This window comes from Stegodyphus dumicola, chromosome 4 (assembly GCF_044657685.1).
Source record: "Stegodyphus dumicola isolate Sdum_Otavi_A_Nest chromosome 4, ASM4465768v1".
Lineage (NCBI taxonomy): Eukaryota > Metazoa > Arthropoda > Arachnida > Araneae > Eresidae > Stegodyphus > Stegodyphus dumicola.
In genome coordinates, this window is record NC_140771.1 from 53,441,794 (window position 1) to 53,463,408 (window position 21,615).

The 21,615-nt window shown below is 32.3% G+C and overlaps 1 protein-coding gene across 3 annotated transcripts in view; it reads right to left on the bottom strand.

The window, feature by feature from the left end:
- Positions 1 to 9,095: 9,095 nt before the first annotated feature.
- Positions 9,096 to 21,615, bottom strand: part of Polr3B (RNA polymerase III subunit RpIII128) — a 123,408-nt gene continuing 110,888 nt past the window's right edge. For all 3 annotated transcript variants that reach the window (XM_085814884.1, XM_085814885.1, XM_085814886.1), the window contains 2 exons: positions 9,760 to 10,461; positions 9,096 to 9,274 (listed from right to left, as the gene is read on the bottom strand). In XM_085814884.1, coding sequence (XP_085671010.1) covers positions 9,145 to 9,274; positions 9,760 to 10,461 — 832 coding nt within the window. In that variant the 3' untranslated portion in view covers positions 9,096 to 9,144. The remainder of the gene's footprint in view (positions 9,275 to 9,759; positions 10,462 to 21,615) is intronic.

Genomic DNA, 21,615 nt, shown 5'->3' on the forward strand with positions numbered 1-21,615 from the left:
CGTATGTCACTGTTTTTAAGAGATTGGCATATTTCATTGTCATTTTTATATAAATATAATACATTTTTATTGATTTTTTTTTTGATAAAGTTGTTCTTTGGAGTAAAATTCTGAGCGGAATTTTATGTTTTTTGAGTTGCTTTCATGTTATTTTTTGCTTATTTCACTGTTTATAAGATATTGAAAAGCTTTGCATGATTTTTGTTCTTCTACGGAAAGTTGGTTAATTTTTTAATTAGGATAATTAATATTTGTATTAAAAGATATAGCTTATTTCATTGTAATTTTTTCCCTTGAAAATATAAGAAAAAATATCATTAATTATACTTTGCTTTTCAGAATTTTTTGTTTTTTGCATTCCTTTATTTTATTTATCATTTCACTGTTTTTTAGATATTGAAAAGTTTTGATTGATTTTTTTAGGAAACAAAGTTCTTAACCTCCTTTATACCATTTGAGTTCTTAATATTTTGCAAAGGGAATTTGGTTAATTTATTTATTAGGATAATTAATATTTGTATTAAGGGATATTGCTTATTTCATTGTAATTTTGTTATATGTAATAACTTTTCTTATGAAGTTGTTCTGCAGAGTAAAATCCTACTCAGTTTTTAAATTTAACGTTTGGAGTTCCCTTCAGCTAGTTTTCAAATAAATTGGTTTTAAAATTTACCTGGTTAAATTTTTAATTATTATGCATTTTTAACCTAAGTAACCTGAATCTGTATGTCACTGATTATCACCGGAATTTCAATGCAGACTGATTAAACTGCTATCACTAAAATTATATTCTGAGAAATATCTGATGCAACTTTCATTCCTTCTGAGATATTGCTGAAACATTTCGTATTATTTCCGATTTTCTGTATTTTTGTCATTAATTAAAAATCTTTAAAACCTTCAGCATTTTCCTATATTCTTCAACTGCATGCAACTAATAATTATTTTTAATAATTTTTTTCCTTAATTATTACGTAGTTTTAAGAGTAATAAACGAAACATTTGGGTGTTTTTAAGGGTGATAATATTAATATTAAATTTGCATTTTACTTTTTTATATACATTCAAGATATTCAGAAAGGTAATTATAACTTGAAACTGTTTTCAGTGTATCATAAATTTATTGATTCAAAGTAAAAACTCTTGCTTTCCTGTCCAAGAAACACTAGTAAATTTTATCTGAAATTGGAAAGATGAGACATATAACAAACAAAGCAGTTAATTTGGAAGTCAAAGAACAAAAATCAGCGTTATATTTTCAAATTTTCACAGGACTACTTTCGATGGTTTTACCGAACCATCATCCTCAGCTGCAAAAGCGCAAATGAACGAGATAAGATATAATGAAAATTAGATTGTGAAAATTTGAAAATATAATGCTGATTTTTGTTGTTTGACTTCCAATTTAATGTTTGTTCGGCTTGCTATTGTATCGTAATTAAACAAAGCAATGTTGTTACTCATTAGCTTATAATATAATTTATTCAATATGGTATTTTTGTAAAGAAAGAGTGTTGCTGTACATTTGGTAAAGTATAAATAAGCATTGCATTTAATAATAATAAAAGTTATTAATTATTTAATAATTAATCATAAGAATATGAATAATCACATATCTGATGGTTTGACTTTTACCTCAAAACACAAAGAATCCACAAAATTCAGTAAAATTAATAACTTTATTTCCCTGTTGAAAATTCTCTGAATCTTTTCAAATATAAAAGCACACGCGCCAAGCAGTTTGCTTAAAATAAATATATGCAGCAACGAGAAGATGCGCTTTTGACAGCAACTCGTTTCGAAAATCGAAAATTTTTCTAAATGTAAGAGATTTGTCGCTTAAATTAATTTTTCATTAAACAAAAAAAACAAAATACAATCGCATATTATTAAAAGAATTTTATTGATAATTCAGATTCTGAAAACAAGAACATTGTTGTTATAAAAAACAAAGAAAAAATAAGCAACATATTTCATTCAACGGGGGCCAACTTTGGCGCATGAACTTTTCAACATAAATGTATTTGAAGCATGTTATGGATAAAGGTTTATTTGATTATGGCAAAGTACTCGATGGTTATTTGCCTAAGGTGAAGAATGCCTTCGTTCGAGGACTGCCTAACGGAAATTTGCTTGCATACATGTTACACATATGGAAAAGTAAGAATATCATCCTGGCAACCAGCCCGTTTGCCGGGATTCGAACCCCGAACAGAACCACCAGTTGTTCCGTTAGACTCCGCTCAGTCGATGGTGGGCTGTCCGATAACGGAAAAGTTCAAAATTTCATATTAGAGGAAAAGTAGTAGCATAGTATAATTCGAAGTTATTGCCATTTCAGTAATGTGAAGAGATTTCAAGAATGTTTAATTATTTTATTTAGCTTATGACAAACTAAATAAAATAATTAAACATTCTTGAAATCACTTCTCTTAACATACTGGTAGTTTGACCTGCATTAAAACCCCCGTGAACAAGCTGATTGCATGGGCGTTTTTATGATTTTAACTTTTTGTAGTGTGAGATTGTTTCCCTTAGAAAATCTGTCACGAAAGCATACCTCCCCTTAGACAGATCGCCTTCACGTGCTTAATAATCTAACAAACCAAACCAAACACAACCCGAGCGAGGACTCGTAGTCAAGGCACATCATCATGAAAAGCTAACTGAAATTGGCTCATATTCGCATTAAACATGGGCAGCAAAAATGCGCTAAAACTGGTCTGCAGGCAATCCATTCGTCAGGATTTGAACCCGCTTCAAACTATCAGTATTTAACGATTTTACCGCTACTTCGATGGCAGCCTTTTGTAGTATCTATAAGAAAAGGAATTGCAAAGACACAATCATTGCGTACCGACGGATGAATTAAGTTCGGAATTTAAAGAAAAACTTTCATTCGTGCTATTGCTGTTAGCATTCACATTTGGACAGATGTTAATTTATTTTAAATTCTTTTAATGTAATTAATTCATATCTTTAAATAATTGATCTTCTGACTGTAATTTTTTTTGCGGAGTATATCTAACCCTTCCGTATTCTAACTATTTTAATTCATTTACACTCCATTAATTTTAAGAGATTTTATATCGATAGATTTCTTTCAAAAAATGTTTCAAGGATTACATATTTTTTCTTTAGATTTCAAAACATTTTGGATTTAAAATCTTAATAATAAAATTTTTAAAACAGATATTTCTAGAAATTCCTTTGGCATATTCATTTATTCCATTTAATTGAAGTTTCGAGTAGAAAATCTTCCTTTCAACATTCATATAATTTTTATATGTCAGTTTGCCATTTCTACGGAGCATAGAGCCACACATACGAGTACAAAACTCAGGCATGCTGCACAGTTTTAACATTTAAGAACAGCACAGTTTTAACATTTAAGAATGTAAAAAGAAGAATATAACATTATAATAACGCACATTTGAAATACGAAGGCAAACAAGAAAGCTGGTTGCAACATTTTATATTTTTTCCTGACAAATCAGAAATTGTAATCATTTTTCAATACAAAAATAAAATATTTGATTCTATAACATATAGGCATAAAGGGGTCCTCGGTTACAATTCTTATTTTTACTTGTTTCTACTATAATTCGGCATTGTAGTATAACAATGTCGGATCCTGTTGACTTTCATTTGTATAAAGTATCACAAGGCAAACAGTGTAAAACGATTTATCTTCTTTTGCAAACTTTTAGTCGGCACACAGATAATACATACCTGCTGTCTGACAAAGATACTTCACTCTAAGGACTTTTTCCTGAAGTGCTCTTTTCAAAGACACTTCACACCCTATTAAGAGCTTTGTGTCAACTGACAGCCGCCTGCAGAAAGGTAAGGGAAGGAAGACCAGATCGCGTCGTCTAAACACGTCTTAAGCAATCTTCACGAAATTCGGGCTTCGTGTATACACGTCTTAAGCATTTTTCGTGCGATTTGAAATTTGTGTAAAGATGTCTTAAGCATTTTTAAAGAAATTCCAAAAACGTTTAAACACGTCTTAAGCAGTTAAAGGGTTAAACCAAGAATATAGAGACTTGAAAGCAAGTGATTTATCTGGAAAGAAGGAAAGATTTATTTCAAATAATTGTTACAGTATGAGAAGTATATTATTATCCAGAATGTCTTCACATATATCAAAGATCTAAAAATTGTTTCTTATCATAATTAACAAGCAAAATTCAAGCCACGAAAATGAGTCCCAGATAATCTGTTCTTGCCTTTAAATTCCACTGTTGCCAGAACAAGTTTTCACAAATGCCATTTGTCATGCATTCACCAAGTTAAGACATGATTTTCAGAATGCCACATCATTATGTGCTTCCCGAATTTTCCTGAAGACCCTTCTATATTGATCTGCATTCCAATTACAGCATTGTTTATGCCATTCCAAATGGTATAGGGCAGCACTTCTCAACTTTTTGACTAACCCATACCATCTAAACAAAAATCAAAAACCTTTAGTACCACCACCACATTTTACAATGATTATTTTTTAATTTCTGAATAGAAATATTGAAAAAAAAAAACAGTTTGCCATTTGCACAACCTATTGGGTATTTGTATTAAATATGCACATATAAAAATATTAGATTTAAAATTGGTTACCATTTCAATTATCAAAATTTAAGTTATAATACTTTAATTCTAAAATTTAGTGCGGGATTTGGTTCTGTTTAACCCTTTGATGCGCGCGTTATTTTTTAAATTTTTTTAACTAAAAACTCTAGAAATTGAATATTATGATCCTAGAGACAAATAATATATGAATTAAAAAAAATCTACTCTTGCCCATTGATCTGTGGGTGGTGGTTGCATTGTGAAACCACCGCGTGTCTAGGACTTTGAAACTTACTGATGTAGTAGGGGGGGGACTTACCATTTTCCGTGCACGTTTCCAATAAATGACGAAATTTACAGATTTTAAAAGAAAATGTATGTAAGAATTGCATTATATAAATTTTTTTTACATTATTTTATAAAGTAAATCGTCAAAAAAAATTAAAAAATAAACATTTATGTAATTTCTCTATAACAGTGAAAATATAAGTACGTACATAAGGACATTTGAATAAATGGATTAAAAAACTCAATAAAATAAGGATAAAAAAGAGCTCGGTGTTTTTTAAATTTCAAAGAGCAAATTTTTTTTGTGACACTGTTCAAAGCATGTTTTGTCTTTTTGGCACATGCATAGACCCACACTGCACATTTCGCACATACAATCTTGTTCTACGAGGTTTCTTCCTTGTGCTACAAAATGTACACTGCCTGGATTTAAATTTCACTGGTATATGTCCAGCGTTATTTAGTTTTTCATCTGGCACATGTAATTTGTGGTTATTTATGTTAATGGGGGGGGGGCTTGGTCTTTTTGCTTTGTACGGATCGTTCGTTTCCCATTCATACTTATTTTATTCGTATTTCGTCCCAAAATATTCAGAAAATATTTTTAATTTAAATAAAACTTTTATGCAATTTCTATTTTTAATTATAGCAAAGTATATTTACATTAAATTTAAACCACAGGAAATAATTTATAAAATCACAATACTAGCTTGGGGAGCAAGTGTGTTGATGTCAGAGAAAGGTATTTGGAAAAGAAAGACCTTTTTACTGAGCAGGTGCATGTATTGTTAGTAATAAAATAACTCTGTGGTTTCAAAGCCCTGTATCTATATCCGGGTAAAAATAAACATTCCTATTTGAAAAGCAAGCGAATGCCATTGAGAAGCACACGCCAGTGGTTTCAAGGTGCGACCACCAAGCCTCTAGAGGATTGTAAGCATTGTGACACAATGCTCTAGTGGCGCAGTGGTTGCGCCCTGAAACCACATAGCAAATGCCATACATATAGAGGGTTTTTTTAATATATGCAATTTTTTATTGCTTATGATAGAAATCATGATGTGCAATGACTAACTTTTGAAATTTATATTAATAAAAGGAAGTTATTTTGCCTCATCGAAAATGAATTTTAAAAGGTATCCGATCTGAAGTATTAATACCTAAAACATATATGATTCTACAGTCATTTTGTGTTATTTAGATGTAAGATCAGTAATCAATTCATTTTCATTCAAAATTTTCGGAAAAAAGAGGAGAAAAAAAATTCGGAAAATGGTGGTTTCAGGACACGACCATCACGCGTCAAAGGGTTAAGAGAAATGAATTTTTTTATGTGTGGTCTTATTTCACTTAATTTTAAGCTTAAATTAAGATCCACATTTAATTTCTTGGGAATCCTTTTTTTTTTTACTTTAGTTCAACAAAAGTGTTATTTTTGAAATCTTCAGTTAGAGTTCGATCATAGGAAATTTCTATGAATTGTTCTTTTTCTTCATGAGATAAAATTTCAGGTAATCATTTTAAACAAAATCGATTTCTAATCCAATTTACTTTTTCATAATCCTCAGGAAAGTACACGTTGAAATTATTTAACAATGAAAAACAATGATTTTTAATGCCGGATGCTAATTTTTCTTTTATTTTTAAATCATTTTCGGTTAGAAAACTTTCTTAAAGTGACAAAAAGCTTAAAATATTATTATCGAATTCTTTGATTATTAGCTTGAGGTTTTTCGTCATTGCCTTTATTTTACTCTAATGGTAAACAAATTAACATTTCGTCCTTGTAATCCTAAATTTAATTCATTTAACATTTCAAAAATATCAGCTAAATATGCTAAAAGCGCCAACCATAATTCACTAAACAAACATTTTTGCAATTCAAATTTTGAATGACAGAGGAAAATTTAAATTTTTGACCAAAGTTCCAAAAGATGATTTAAAACTTTGCCTCTGGATAACTGCCTTACTTCGGAATATAACAAAAGCATTTTGTGTTCATTGTCCCTCTCTTGTAAAATCGTATTGAATTTAAAGCTTGGCTTTTAATAAAATTAACAATTTTCTCAGCTTGATTTAAAATGATTTTCAAGCTTTCTGGGATTGTTTTGGCTATTATAGCTTCACGATGTATGGAGCAATGAGTAAATTTAGTTTCGGGTGCACCCTTCTTTATTTGAGAAATCACACCGAATGTTTTCCTGTTAAAACCCAAGCTTCATTACTGCATACATCAATGCACTTATTCCATGGAATATCATTCTCAGACATAAAATTGTCAATTACTTTGAAAATTTCACTTGCAGTCGCTCTATCATGAAGAGATTTGCAAAATAAATACTACAGCAATTTGTTTATCTTCTTTGAAACATATTTAAACTAATAATTGAACAAAGTTTGTTATATCAGTATTTTCATCCAATTGCAATGTGAAATACTCACTGTGTATTGTTTTTTGAATAAGTGTCTCTTTTAGGAAATTTGCTATTTCATGAATTCGTTGACTTACTGTATCATTTGATAATGAAATTTTATCAAGTTCATTAGCCCCTTTTTCGTTGAATAATGCTAAAATGATATCATTAGCTACTGGTAAAGTAAGGTTTTCTCCAATCTCCTGCGCAGTCTTAGCAGTTATTAAGCTTACAGGTAACTAACTAGCTTCCAAAGCTTTCACTTGAAATAATAAAACTTTTCATTACTTGTCTACTGTTTTTGTCAGATAATTTCCTCTTGAAATGTATTTCAGATTTTTCCTTTAAATTGGCATGCATAGACTCGATGTTTTTTAAGAAATGATGGTTTCATACTTTCATTGGATAATAATTCAGTGCAAAACACATTGAGGATGAGGGTCCATTCAAGTAAACCCAAATGATAAATAACTTTCGTTATATTTTCTAAAAACAATTCTTTTTAGTATTTTTAGTGCTAGTAGATTGTACTGGATCGTCACTTTTCCGCTTAGTCAATCCTAGCCATTTTTCCAATTTGGATATCCAGGTTTGTCTATAAGCGGCTACTGACCTTATGGCCATTTCAATTATTTCCTTGGACTGCCTTAATTAATGATTTGGGTTTTATGCCATTCCTGACTTTACTGCTTCAAAGAAGTGTCACAATACAATATGTTCCTAATAGTGCAAAAATATGTAAAGTTTTAAATCATGTAACCATACTATTACCTTATGTAAACCTGCTTCAGTTAAAGAATACTGTTCAGGAGGAAAGAGCGCAAAGTCCGGTGATCATGCTGGAAACTTAGAAATTGATTGCATCAATGCATTGAGAACAGTAGCCACTGCCTTCAAGATATTTTGTTTAAAACTTTACTACGTTCTTCCTTTACACTCCGCTCTAGAAAGAGGTTTATTCCTTAGTGTTAATGTTTGTTTTCTTTTGTAGTGTTGGTTATGCACAGGGTTTGTGGGAATTAACTACTTACTGAGAACTGCTTATAGTTGTTTAAATCTTTAATTTTAATGAAGCAAAAAGCATTTTGTTCCTTACACTGGCAGATGTTTTATGCATTGCTTTAAGTTCCACATGAGCACCACTATTATCTACTAGTTTTCATAAACAATAAGGGATGTTAGTAAGGCTCTTGCAGGTACTTAAACAATATGTTTGTAAGAACTTGACTAATGCACTCCACTTAATTATGCTAGTTAAGAAATACTGCAAATGAAACATGGCTTCATCTACTTACAGGATACTGCCAACAAAAGATGGTGTCAGTCTTCATAACAAGCAAGCATATGCCCATATCTCAAATGATGATCACAGTCTTTCAAGGAAAAGTAGAAGAAATATGGTTTTTATGGAAGAAAACTGAACTATACTTTTAGAAACGTTTCGATTGTGTGTCAGGTTAATCCACATTTCAAGACGCCTGCCTTTGTGGTTTCTGAAGGCTAAATAAAATTTTCTGAAACACTTGCACATCCTCCCCCCTCCCATTTTAGATTTTGAGCAACAGCCATATCATTTAATAAATTCTATCATTGGATGATGGAACGATTTTGTGTGTGTGAGAGAATGTGTATTACAAAAATGGATCGAGGATTAAAAATATTACAAACAGTTTTCAAAAGTTAATTACTACTCATACTATGTGAGAGTTATCCACTTTCAGCTAAGGATGTGTGGTGAATTCTGACTATACTGTATGCATATTTTATAATAAAAGAAATATAGATAAAACTTAAAAAATGAATTGTAAGAAAATTCTGTCATTTTATATATTTTATTTTACATATAAATAAATATATATACACATATTATTTATTCAAAATATTTTGATAATTTCAATCTTGGTACAATATTCATTGACTGTAACTCTTGAAATAGAAGTTTGCATGCATACGGAAGACGTATTGAGGCTATATGACAAGATGAGCTGCAGAAATGACACCTGAAAACAAGAAAAGTAATACATAATTAACTTATAACTTTAATATGAATTTCAAAAATTAAATACTTTTGTCTGTCATATTTTTACAAACTAGCTGATGAATGCAGAATGGCAGTATAGGATTAATGACTTAATTTTTTAAATTTATAAAAGCAAGTACTTTTAAGAAATTAAATTGCACAGTATTTGTTTATATAAAATAACTAGTGTTTTAAGGAAACTGTCCAGAAAAGAAAAATTTTAAAAGACTATTTTGATGATAAGTAATTAACCAACATGGCTTTCAAACCATTTGGTATCTAATGATTATGAAGCTTGTCTTGGATTTATTCAATAGACTAGACCACATTTCTAGCTTTCTTTCATAGCTTCAATAAAGTACTATATTTAAAAATATGATTAGATACCTTGTATATATCAAGTATATTAAAAGTGCAATATAAAAATTACTACAACTAAAAGCAATGAAATCAGCATTTGCTTACCAGCCAGAATATCCCAAAAGACCACATTTGCTGCAGATATCCACATCAAATGCATCACTGGAAAGCATTAATCGCTCTAAAAGGAGCATACTAGTTCCATGACCAATTAAGCAGTCTCTTTCCATTTCACCTAACCTCAATCCACCATCTCTTGCTCTTCCTTCAGTTGGTTGCCTTGTGAGGACAGTACGAGGTCCTCTTGCTCGGGCATGGATTTTATCTACTACCATGTGTTTTAATTTCTGATAATACACTGGTCCAAAAAAGATATATGACTGAAGAGGTTCCCCTGTGATACCTGATGTCATGCAGTCTTTACCGAGATAATTAAATCCACATTTTATGAGATCCTCAGATATGTCTTGAACTTTGTCTCCACCAAAAGCTGTTCCATATTTTAGCTGACCTGTTAATACTCCTGCTTTGCCTGCTAACAGTTCAATCATTTTACCAACAGTCATACGAGAAGGAAATCCATGTGGATTCATTATTAGGTCTGGGCAGATTCCTTGATCACTGAATGGCATGTCCACCTGTTCTGCAATGAGCCCAACAACACCTTTCTGACCATGCCGGCTACTGAATTTGTCACCTATTTCAGGTCTTCTTGTTTGCCTGAGAAGAAGTTTGATGAGGAAATCTTCTTCGATGTCAGATGTTATCATTACCTTTTCAACATATGAAGGTAATATTCCTTTTAACCTGAAATATGAATAAATTTTCAAATTCTTACACAAAATAGCATTGTAAAAATTAAATAATACTAGTTTAATTTCTATTATTACTGATTTAAATCTTACAAATTATAGAAAAAATTCTAATTTATATCAGAAAAGAATTAGTACTTACATTACACTGATATTGTAAACTGATGAAATATGTAAGCAACAGTAACAAGCATCTTCAGAACAAACTAAGTTAAATTTTTGGAACAATTTTGTAGTTTGCAGTGGAAGAAAATTCTTTTAAATTCCTTAAACAATAAAGAATTAAATGTAATTGCTTGCTTATATGTTTCTTCAAGTACTGAACTCCTGTTAAAATAAAAAAATTTCGTCATTGTATTTCCTCTCTAACCTATATCCTCGTAACAGTGTGGATCTTTACTGTTTCTTGAGCAAATTATTTCTTGCTTCACGTTACTGTAGGGTACTGTTAAACTTACTCTTTGAATCCTTTAAACGTTAACAATAATGACAAAATTATCCATGCATCAATAGATCAGCTGTTTATAATTCAAGTTGGGACACTCAAACCTATCCAAGTAAAATTTGTGCAAATCAATGGATGAGATAAGTCTAAAATACAGTGAAGTAATGTGTAATTGTCTAAAATACCATCATTTTTTTTTTTTTTTGTCACAGAATTTTTATACGATTCCAATCTGGACCTTTGGTCATAAGGACAAAATCACACACCTGCCTGATAGATGGATAATAATGGTTTAAATCGCTTTAATATTTTTTATAGTAAATGGAACAAAATATTATGCCCAAATTTTGGCTGGATAGCTAAATAATATTTTTTCTTAGTACAAATTATAAGGGGGTTTGCTACCTTCACAACTTTTTTTTTTATTATTATTTTTGCATGAACTATAACCAAATTTCTACATCTTGTAGACCACAATTAAAATAACTATTTAAGAGTTGAAAAGACCAAAATTATTTACATACTTTAAAAAAAAATAAAACCAAATGTTTTTTAAAAAATGTAATTTTTAACTTTTAGAAATTTTTATAAAATTTTCATAAAGAAAATTTAAAAAATAAATGCATACTTTTATTTAATACATCTTTACATTGCTAGAAAAAAATAATTTTAGCTTTTAACTATTATAGTTAAAAAGCATTAGCATTTTAAATGTTTTCAAAATCTGATAAAAAAGTTCTGAGATAATTGCAATAAAGTATTATTATCAAAATAAAATATTGTTAAAATGACTATAAAAGAAAAAAAAAAAAAAAAAAAATTCCCCCCCCCCCCAGAATCTGCGTACTTTCTAAAATGTTTCTTTGATGATTTCATTCTTATGATATGATGTCTCTAAGATATTTTGTCGCTTGATTCACCAAAAGATAACATAGAAATATCTTGAAACTTAGATAAAGCTGCTCCAGTACCCATATACTCAACAATGGCTTCACAAGCTGCCAACTCCACCACATTTTGAAGCATTCACAGTTTTTGGAATCTTAAGGGAGATTTTGTTATGCAAAGATTCATTTCGATTTTGTGTTAAACACTGCTCACAATGCTTTAGTAGAGAATTACTTGCTAGTCACTGATATGCTGGAAGAATATGTGGCAAAATATTCTCGTTTACTGGTGTTCTAATATTGCTTTTGTGAGAACCTGGTGTCTGACCTTTTGCTAACGAGGCTTGATAAAAACACCATGAGTTCTTCTCCTTTGGGCATTTTTCATGCCGAGGTTTCTTATCAGTAGGCATATTATGGTACAGGGTGGCAAATATAGCAGTTTTCATACCTGTAATGTTTCCTTTATTTGAACGAATAGCATTGTAATAATAGTGTTTTAGCTTTTTTATTGTGATTTCTTTTAGTTTTCCATATCCTTTTCCACCTAGGGTCATTTCTTTTGTTGCACACTCTTTCACTGCCTTTCGCAAGTCTGTACCTAACCATTTGCTCACATGATTTATGCATTCTTGTTTCTCGATTTTAACACCAGATTATCTGTTCATACTTGATATATGATTAAACACTTTGGAATCGCCATCAAATATGACAGCAGTGTAACGAAATCCTAAATTTACAGATCTTTTCCAAAGAATTTCAGCTGCATGCAAGTCCACAGAACCTGATTTAGCCTTATGATATTTTGACAGGTAACCTGCTGCCCTTTCAGCCAATAATTAAATTCTGGGGAGTCTCCACCCAAGTTAGATTCCACCAAGTGACATTCTTGACAAAATTTACTCAATACAACATAATCTAGTACATATCCCGAGTGAATCAATAATGCACTCAACTTCTACTTAAAACGAGAAACCTCTAGTATGCCAACTTCCATCAAAACTAACAGAAATATCAAAAACATCAGTTATATCTAAACTGGAGTGTGACTATGATGTATTTTGATACTCTGACTTCACCTTTCATGAATATCTGACAGTGTGGACTTTAATTGATGCATTATCAAAAAATGAAATAAGTTAAATTTTCTCGAACACATCACAGGTAAGTTCATCACCATTCCAAACTGTTCAATAGCAGCGTAACCTTTGCCAATGTGTAAAAATGCTTGACACATTCATCAATTGATGTCAAAGCTCTTTTCAGAATGATCCTTTTTTTTTTTAGACACAACAGATGATTTTACTACATCACAATTTGCGCATTTTATGGAAATTTTTGAAGCAAATCCAGAACATTGTTCAGCATCAAAATAAAGTGAACACAAACTACATTCAGAAAAGGAGTCGTTACCAGCAATTCACTGAGCTGTTCGACATCAGCAACAACATACCTTGTTTCATTTCCAAAGTTAAAATGTGCAGTCTTATACAAGTAGAATGCAAATCTTCAATCCTGCAGGATTCTTTTGATTGAGATATATCTTTTTCAATATTATCAAAACAACATTGCTTTTTAGCTATTTTATTAGCATGAACGTTCTTTCGTTTTTGTCTCAGCATCATCAAATATAATGTAATAAAAATGCGGCAACATGTAAACACTAGAACACAGTTTACAGTTACAGTTACACTTATTTTAAATGATATAAACCATGGGTGAAATAAACGCAAAACCATAGTTGCAATAAGAAGTGACAGCTGCAAGAGAGAAAGTGAAGAGCAGTGTGCAGATGTAAACAATCAAAGAAGTCCCTTTAAATGGTTATAGGAATTACGAGTGAGTGCTACATTTGGTGTCATATCTTGAAAAGTAATCCATATTTTTCAATGCGGTTCTTTGTGAATTCAGAATTGTTTAAGTATTCAAAATAAATAATAAAATTTTTTACAACGATTTGACCATTTTTAATGTATCAGACCTCTATAAGACATTTGGGGGGGGGTGAGGGATTTCTTTTTTTTTTTTTTTTTTTTTTTTTTTTTTTTTTTTTTTTTTTTTGAAAAGTGAAGTACCTGTTGCATGCAAAATGGCTTCAACAGGAATATCTTCTATACTATGAATCTCTTCATGAGAAAACATACTCATAAGTATATAATATATTTATTCCAGCTTCATTTATCAGGCTTATTCATATTTGTGTTTGTATACACGGAAAGTGAAGATTACAGTGCAGGCTCCATCTTAATGGCAGAGTTTTCTGACAAGAAGAGGAAGAAAACAAGGAAAATATATGATGTTATAAAAGTTTTAAGAGCTATCACATGCGAGTTGAGACCTGACTGTATGTGTAAACTTTTTCAGTGTTTTTCTTTGATATTTGACAGTGAAGGAAAACAAATTCTCAGAGCTTTTAATGAACTTTGGATTATTATTGAGGATCTTATAATGCTTTTGCCAGTGATACAGCAGCACTTTTGTTTGGGAAATGAAGGATCTACACATAATATGTTGTGTGAATATGCTGTTTCAAGACAAGCAATATATTTATGTACAATTTTGTATAAATGCCTTTATTTTATATCATTGGAAAAAAATTAAGTTGAAAAAAATAATTGAAATTGTGGCCATTGATGGAAAACCACAGAGGAAAACACACAATTTAAAATATGCAATTCCTGAGGAAACTATTTTGAAATAATTAAATTTATTAGCTTCCTCAAGAGGCTCAAGTCTCATTATTCCTTAAAAAACAGTAAGAAAATATACCTGCAGCACAAAATTACATGATGCATGATATGAAGAATTCAGTGTCGTACGATAAATTTAGATATATTTTTAATTCTAAGTTTAACACCAGATTCAGCTACCCTAAAAAGGGCACTTATAGTCTTTTGACACATTAAAAGCAGAGATTGATATGCTTACCAAAAAGTCAGGAAAATTTGGAAAAATAAAATAATAAAAGCATTCATTTAAAGAAGAGCCAATTATGACAGCGAAGATGTTTGTGGTCTCAAGGTTAACAGAAGAAACTATGAAAAAAGGATTTTAATCATCCCCCCCCCCAAATATTAACATTCATTTCTAACATTCATCTATTTCATAATTTGATTTATAACATTGATCTATTTTCTATATTATATAATACATATTTCATTAAATAAAGGTTTGAAGTTTATTACAAATTTTTTGTATGATTGTATAACAATGTTTTCTTTACCACTGAAGTTACATAAATTAAATATGCATTTTTTCCTAAAATTCCTGTCAATGGACATAAATGGTTTATTCCTCTGTCTTCAAATGCAAAATAGATAAGCATTTAAATTTCATTCTTAGATATTAAACCTCTGAATTTTTTTGTGGGGGGTATCTTTTATTTAAGAGGAAATACCTTTTCAGGATTTTAATGAAAGCCTATGTGTGGAAATGAGATGACTCAATGTGTGACTGTTACAAGGTAAAAACCTGAACAAAATGGTAATTTACTAGACTTCCTCAAATTTTAAATAGACTGTTGTTTTAAAATGCTTCAGCTTACATAAACTAAGAAAAATACATCATAGCAACATTGAAACAACATTGCTTTTACAGCTGTACCAATAAAACCTAATTACTGACAATGACGTAAATATACTTAATTCAGTAGAACTTTACGCAAAATATAAGTTTAATAGTACCTTACAATAATGTGAAACAAAAAATAATTTACTTAAGAAACAGTAAATATACACACTGTTATGAGAATATAGGTTAGACAGGAAATACAACGAAGAAATTTTTTATTTTAACAGGCATTCAGTAATTGAAGAAACATATAAACAAGCAATTACATTAAATTCTTTGTTATTACCATGTTTCTATCATAGCACTTACAAATGCCACCCTAGTAATACTTAATTTATCTTGAGAATTATAAAAACTTAATTTTCAGAAAATATGGAAAAGCAGCATTGTTCTGGAAAATGCTAAAGTCCTCTACATAATACAATAGTCCAGAACAAGAACTAAAAAATATATCATTCCAGGACAAAACTCATCAGTACCTGGATATTTATATCACACTCAGCCATTTATATCTGACAGAGATTACTAAAAAACAAATTAAGCAAAAATTAACAGTTTGAAAATCACAAGCAGAGCAATAAAATATTGCTGCATGCACACAGGTTCGTAACAGATGGCATACACACAGATTCGTAACAGATGGCATACACACAGGTCCGATGATATGTTAATAAAATTTACTTAATCAAAAGAAACACTTCAAAATTTACGAATTTTCCACAGAAACTCTTGTATAAGTGTTCACAGATTATAGTCAGTAGTTGAACTTCAAACTAAGATTGTTAACTCAGCGAAATGCAAAGAGTATCTAAAGAAAAAGCTAACTCGGATATCTCAGTTCACGTGGAACTATACACTCACAACAACAATAACTAAGCAACTGACAGCAGATGCTTTCTCTTCAGCCTTAAATAGCTTTCAAATGACCGCCGATATATTTATAGTACTTTCTGCTTCTTGAAATTACTGGAAAGCAATATGTGGGTGGAATTACAGTTACAGCTAATATAATGATCAATAATATTTATTCAGTTTCACTAAATATTACGGTGATACAGGGAACGGACAAAAATGTCGCCAAATTTGGTGACTTTTGGTGATTTCTCCTCAAATTACCAAGATACCCATTTATTCAATGTTAAACCCACTTGCCCCTGTGCTGTTATTTTTCTGACACAGCTTCTCTTTGCATTCATGTTACAAAAGAAATACAACAATTTTACTTATAATTCTAATAAAATTATAACTATCTATGTATAAAATTCATAACACTGCCCCCTTCCCAAGGACTGCACATCGAGGGGAGTACAATCCCTGGATAGGAAGCAATAATTACAACTAAGGAAACTAACAACAATTGCAATAAATAACATAAAACAAATCAAGTACTAAATTAATAAATGAGTGCATAAACTTACAAATTTAGAATAAAAAATATGACGATGGTCTTTCAATATTTACTCAACTATGTATATACACTAGACCTGTCGTAATGAACAACTTTAGGCTTAGAAGGTGACTGTAATTTAGGAGAGTCCTTTTCGTCAAATCGGATTCCACAACCACACCATGTCTCCTTCGTTGAATTGATGTCCTGTAGCTCTCATGTCATACTGGGTCTTCATCTTTTCCACTGCCAAGTTGACTCACTCTAATACAAAGTCGTGCATCATTTTAAACCATGCCTGGAGATCTTGGATATACTCCTCAGATGATGATGAAGGCCCATCCAGAGGGTGACCAAACAAGAGATCACAAGGCAGATGAAGGTCACGACAGAAGAGCATCTGAGATGGGGAATAGCCGGTAGTCTTGTACACAGCAGTACGATAAACCAGTAAAAACGAAGGTAACTTCTTGTCCCAGTCCTGTTGGTTTTTGGAAACCACCAATGAGAAGTTATTATGGACGGTTCAATGAAACCTTTCCACTATGCTGTCTGACTGGAGATGTAAAGGTGTCATCTGTGTTTTGTCAATGCTTGCAGTTTTTTAATTACAGCCGATGCAAAAATTGTTCATTGATCAGAATGTAACTGAAGGGGCACTCCAAACCTGGAAATCCATTGTTGAATCATTATCTCTGCTACTGTGACAGCCTCTTTATCAGGAATAGGATATGATTCAGGATACTTAGTGAAGAATTCAATGAAAATGAAGATGTATTTGTTGCCATCAGCAGCTATGGCAGTATTATAGTCAGTAGTTGAACTTCAAACTAAGATTGTTAACTCAGCGAAATGCAAAGAGTATCTAAAGAAAAAGCTAACTCGGATATCTCAGTTCACGTGGAACTATACACTCACAACAACAATAACTAAGCAACTGACAGCAGATGCTTTCTCTTCAGCCTTAAATAGCTTTCAAATGACCGCCGATATATTTATAGTACTTTCTGCTTCTTGAAATTACTGGAAAGCAATATGTGGGTGGAATTACAGTTACAGCTAATATAATGATCAATAATATTTATTCAGTTTCACTAAATATTACGGTGATACAGGGAACGGACAAAAATGTCGCCAAATTTGGTGACTTTTGGTGATTTCTCCTCAAATTACCAAGATACCCATTTATTCAATGTTAAACCCACTTGCCCCTGTGCTGTTATTTTTCTGACACAGCTTCTCTTTGCATTCATGTTACAAAAGAAATACAACAATTTTACTTATAATTCTAATAAAATTATAACTATCTATGTATAAAATTCATAACACTGCCCCCTTCCCAAGGACTGCACATCGAGGGGAGTACAATCCCTGGATAGGAAGCAATAATTACAACTAAGGAAACTAACAACAATTGCAATAAATAACATAAAACAAATCAAGTACTAAATTAATAAATGAGTGCATAAACTTACAAATTTAGAATAAAAAATATGACGATGGTCTTTCAATATTTACTCAACTATGTATATACACTAGACCTGTCGTAATGAACAACTTTAGGCTTAGAAGGTGACTGTAATTTAGGAGAGTCCTTTTCGTCAAATCGGATTCCACAACCACACCATGTCTCCTTCGTTGAATTGATGTCCTGTAGCTCTCATGTCATACTGGGTCTTCATCTTTTCCACTGCCAAGTTGACTCACTCTAATACAAAGTCGTGCATCATTTTAAACCATGCCTGGAGATCTTGGATATACTCCTCAGATGATGATGAAGGCCCATCCAGAGGGTGACCAAACAAGAGATCACAAGGCAGATGAAGGTCACGACAGAAGAGCATCTGAGATGGGGAATAGCCGGTAGTCTTGTACACAGCAGTACGATAAACCAGTAAAAACGAAGGTAACTTCTTGTCCCAGTCCTGTTGGTTTTTGGAAACCACCAATGAGAAGTTATTATGGACGGTTCAATGAAACCTTTCCACTATGCTGTCTGACTGGAGATGTAAAGGTGTCATCTGTGTTTTGTCAATGCTTGCAGTTTTTTAATTACAGCCGATGCAAAAATTGTTCATTGATCAGAATGTAACTGAAGGGGCACTCCAAACCTGGAAATCCATTGTTGAATCATTATCTCTGCTACTGTGACAGCCTCTTTATCAGGAATAGGATATGATTCAGGATACTTAGTGAAGAATTCAATGAAAATGAAGATGTATTTGTTGCCATCAGCAGCTATGGCAGTATTATAGTCAGTAGTTGAACTTCAAACTAAGATTGTTAACTCAGCGAAATGCAAAGAGTATCTAAAGAAAAAGCTAACTCGGATATCTCAGTTCACGTGGAACTATACACTCACAACAACAATAACTAAGCAACTGACAGCAGATGCTTTCTCTTCAGCCTTAAATAGCTTTCAAATGACCGCCGATATATTTATAGTACTTTCTGCTTCTTGAAATTACTGGAAAGCAATATGTGGGTGGAATTACCTTTGACAAAAAACCCAGGATGTCAAAGGCAATACTTTCAAAAGGCACTCCTATACTGTAATATTGCATTTTGCCTCAGCCGCATTTCTTCTGTCCTTTCCGACACGCATAGGCATCACAAGAATGGCACCACTTTTGCACGGCATCCTTTGCATTACTCACTCTCAAACTCTCTGCAAAAGACTTCATTATTCCGAAATGACCTAATGTAGGACTGCTACGTAGTGCTCTAAGGATGTCCGGGATCCAGGATCTTGGAAGTATCCGCTGCCATCGGAAAGCCTTTCCATCATCCAATTCGAGTACGGAGTGAGTCCCAGAGTGCCCAGTATCGCTTTCTTGTAGGACTATAGAACAAAATATCCTGCCAAGTAGTTTTTTGTTTGAAGGCTTGATTAAGTCAGCTATGGGTTAAATGTTGCTTTCTTCCAACTGGTCTTTTCTGACTTCTTTGTCACTCCATGATTCTGGGTCAGAGGATGTGTTGAATTCGTAACTTGACATAGAACCAGATTAAGCAGCTCGTATTTTGCTTCAATCCTGGAATAATATCAGCAGCTTTTAGGGCAGGGTCTTTTAGACAGGGCATCAGCATTTCCAGGAGATGATCTCTTCCAATGATGGATAGTTATGTCCTTAGAGGTTGAATGCAGTTTGTTGTTTTTAAAGTCCGCAGAAAAATTGCATTTCCTTAGAAAGTCCAATCCAAGTATGCAAGGGTCTGTAATAGCTGTCACATATGCAGTGTGATGGTAGGCAGCACTTCAAAACATGATGTTTACATTTAACTTCCCATCAATTTCGATTTTATCACCAGACACACTCTGAAGGGTAGCACACAGGATGGCATCAAAATGAGTTTACTTTTAAGCTGTTGAACTAAATACCTTCGAATGACAGTAACATTCACTCCTCTATCAATGACCATACTGCAAGGAATTCCATTGATATGTCCTTGATGAAGACATTATTGCCACAAGTCCTTGCAGAAATCTTAAATGTTTTAAAATGGGGTTTCTCATTACCCTTCAAACTTCGCTCTGTGATATGGCCATTAATTTGCTTCCCGCACTGTTGCTGGGGAAAGGTCTCATTTTTCATGCCTTGGGGTGTTCTGCAGTTACGCTGTATGTGGCCTTCAGCACCGCAGTTACAGCACTTTAGGATGGTTTCTTGTAACTTCCATTCCATCTCAAGGCATTGGCTTGTCTGCTTAAATCATATGTCTTATTTTCCGTGTTCTGGGTTGTTCTGCAGTTCTTTTGTACACGGCCTTCAGCATCATATTTCCAACACTTTAGAGTCTGTTTTTTCTCATTTCAGCTTCTTATCAAGTCATTGACCTGTTTGGTTTAAATCATATAGATGAGCAGCCACTTGATTTACTGGTTCTTGGAATTGAGCAGCTCTGATTGGGTAGCAGTCTGTAAGAGTTCCCTTTTGGGTACCTTGGATTTCATGGCATACATTACAGCGCTTTTTAAATCCTTGATATCCACCATTCATAGAGCTTTCATGATTTCACAGATACCATCGATGAAGTACTGCAGGGACAGGATTTCCCTTGTTTCTCTTGAGCACTCCAAAAAGGTGAGGTGAAACAGCCTTTTAACATGCAGTTCCTGGAGTGTTTCCGTGGGCTTCTGTTGATAGGATTTTAATTGAAGCCTGCTGTAGTCTTTTAAACATTTCTCCCCAAAGTGCAGCTCCAACAGAGCTTCAAAATCTAGCCTTTGGGTTTTGGGAAGAGCCTGAAGGATATCCGCTGTGTCTGCTCTTACAGATGCAGACGAGATGACAGGCCTTGGTCTGGGAATCCCATCCATTCGCTTCCACCATTATAGAAAACCGTGTCTTATACACTTGCCAGGAGGTCTTACCATCATATGTGGATAGCATGAGAGAGGGAAGAGAAGGCATAAGTAAAAATTTAAAGCCATTGGAACTGCTTCCTGCTGTCACTATGAATTTCTTTAAGGTGTCAACTTCTTTAATAACAGCAGCCAAATTTGGCGATTTCTCGCCAAGTTGCCAAAACTACTGTCAGTTTAGCGATATCTCACCAAATTATCGAGATACCCATTTACTCAACGTTAACTGCACTTGCTCCTGTAAATGTTGCTCTAACTTTTGTGGCATAGTTTCTCTTTAGATTTTTCATGTTACAAAAGAAATAGAATTTTACTTATACTTCTACTAAAATTACCTATTTAAGTACAATATTCATCACAATATATTAAAAGCTGATACTTTCAAAGTTTTAACTTACCATAAGTTTAACATAAATTTATAAAATGCAAATTGCCATCCCAGAAAAAGTAAAATATATCGTAATGAAAAAAATTATTGTAACACATTGAAGATA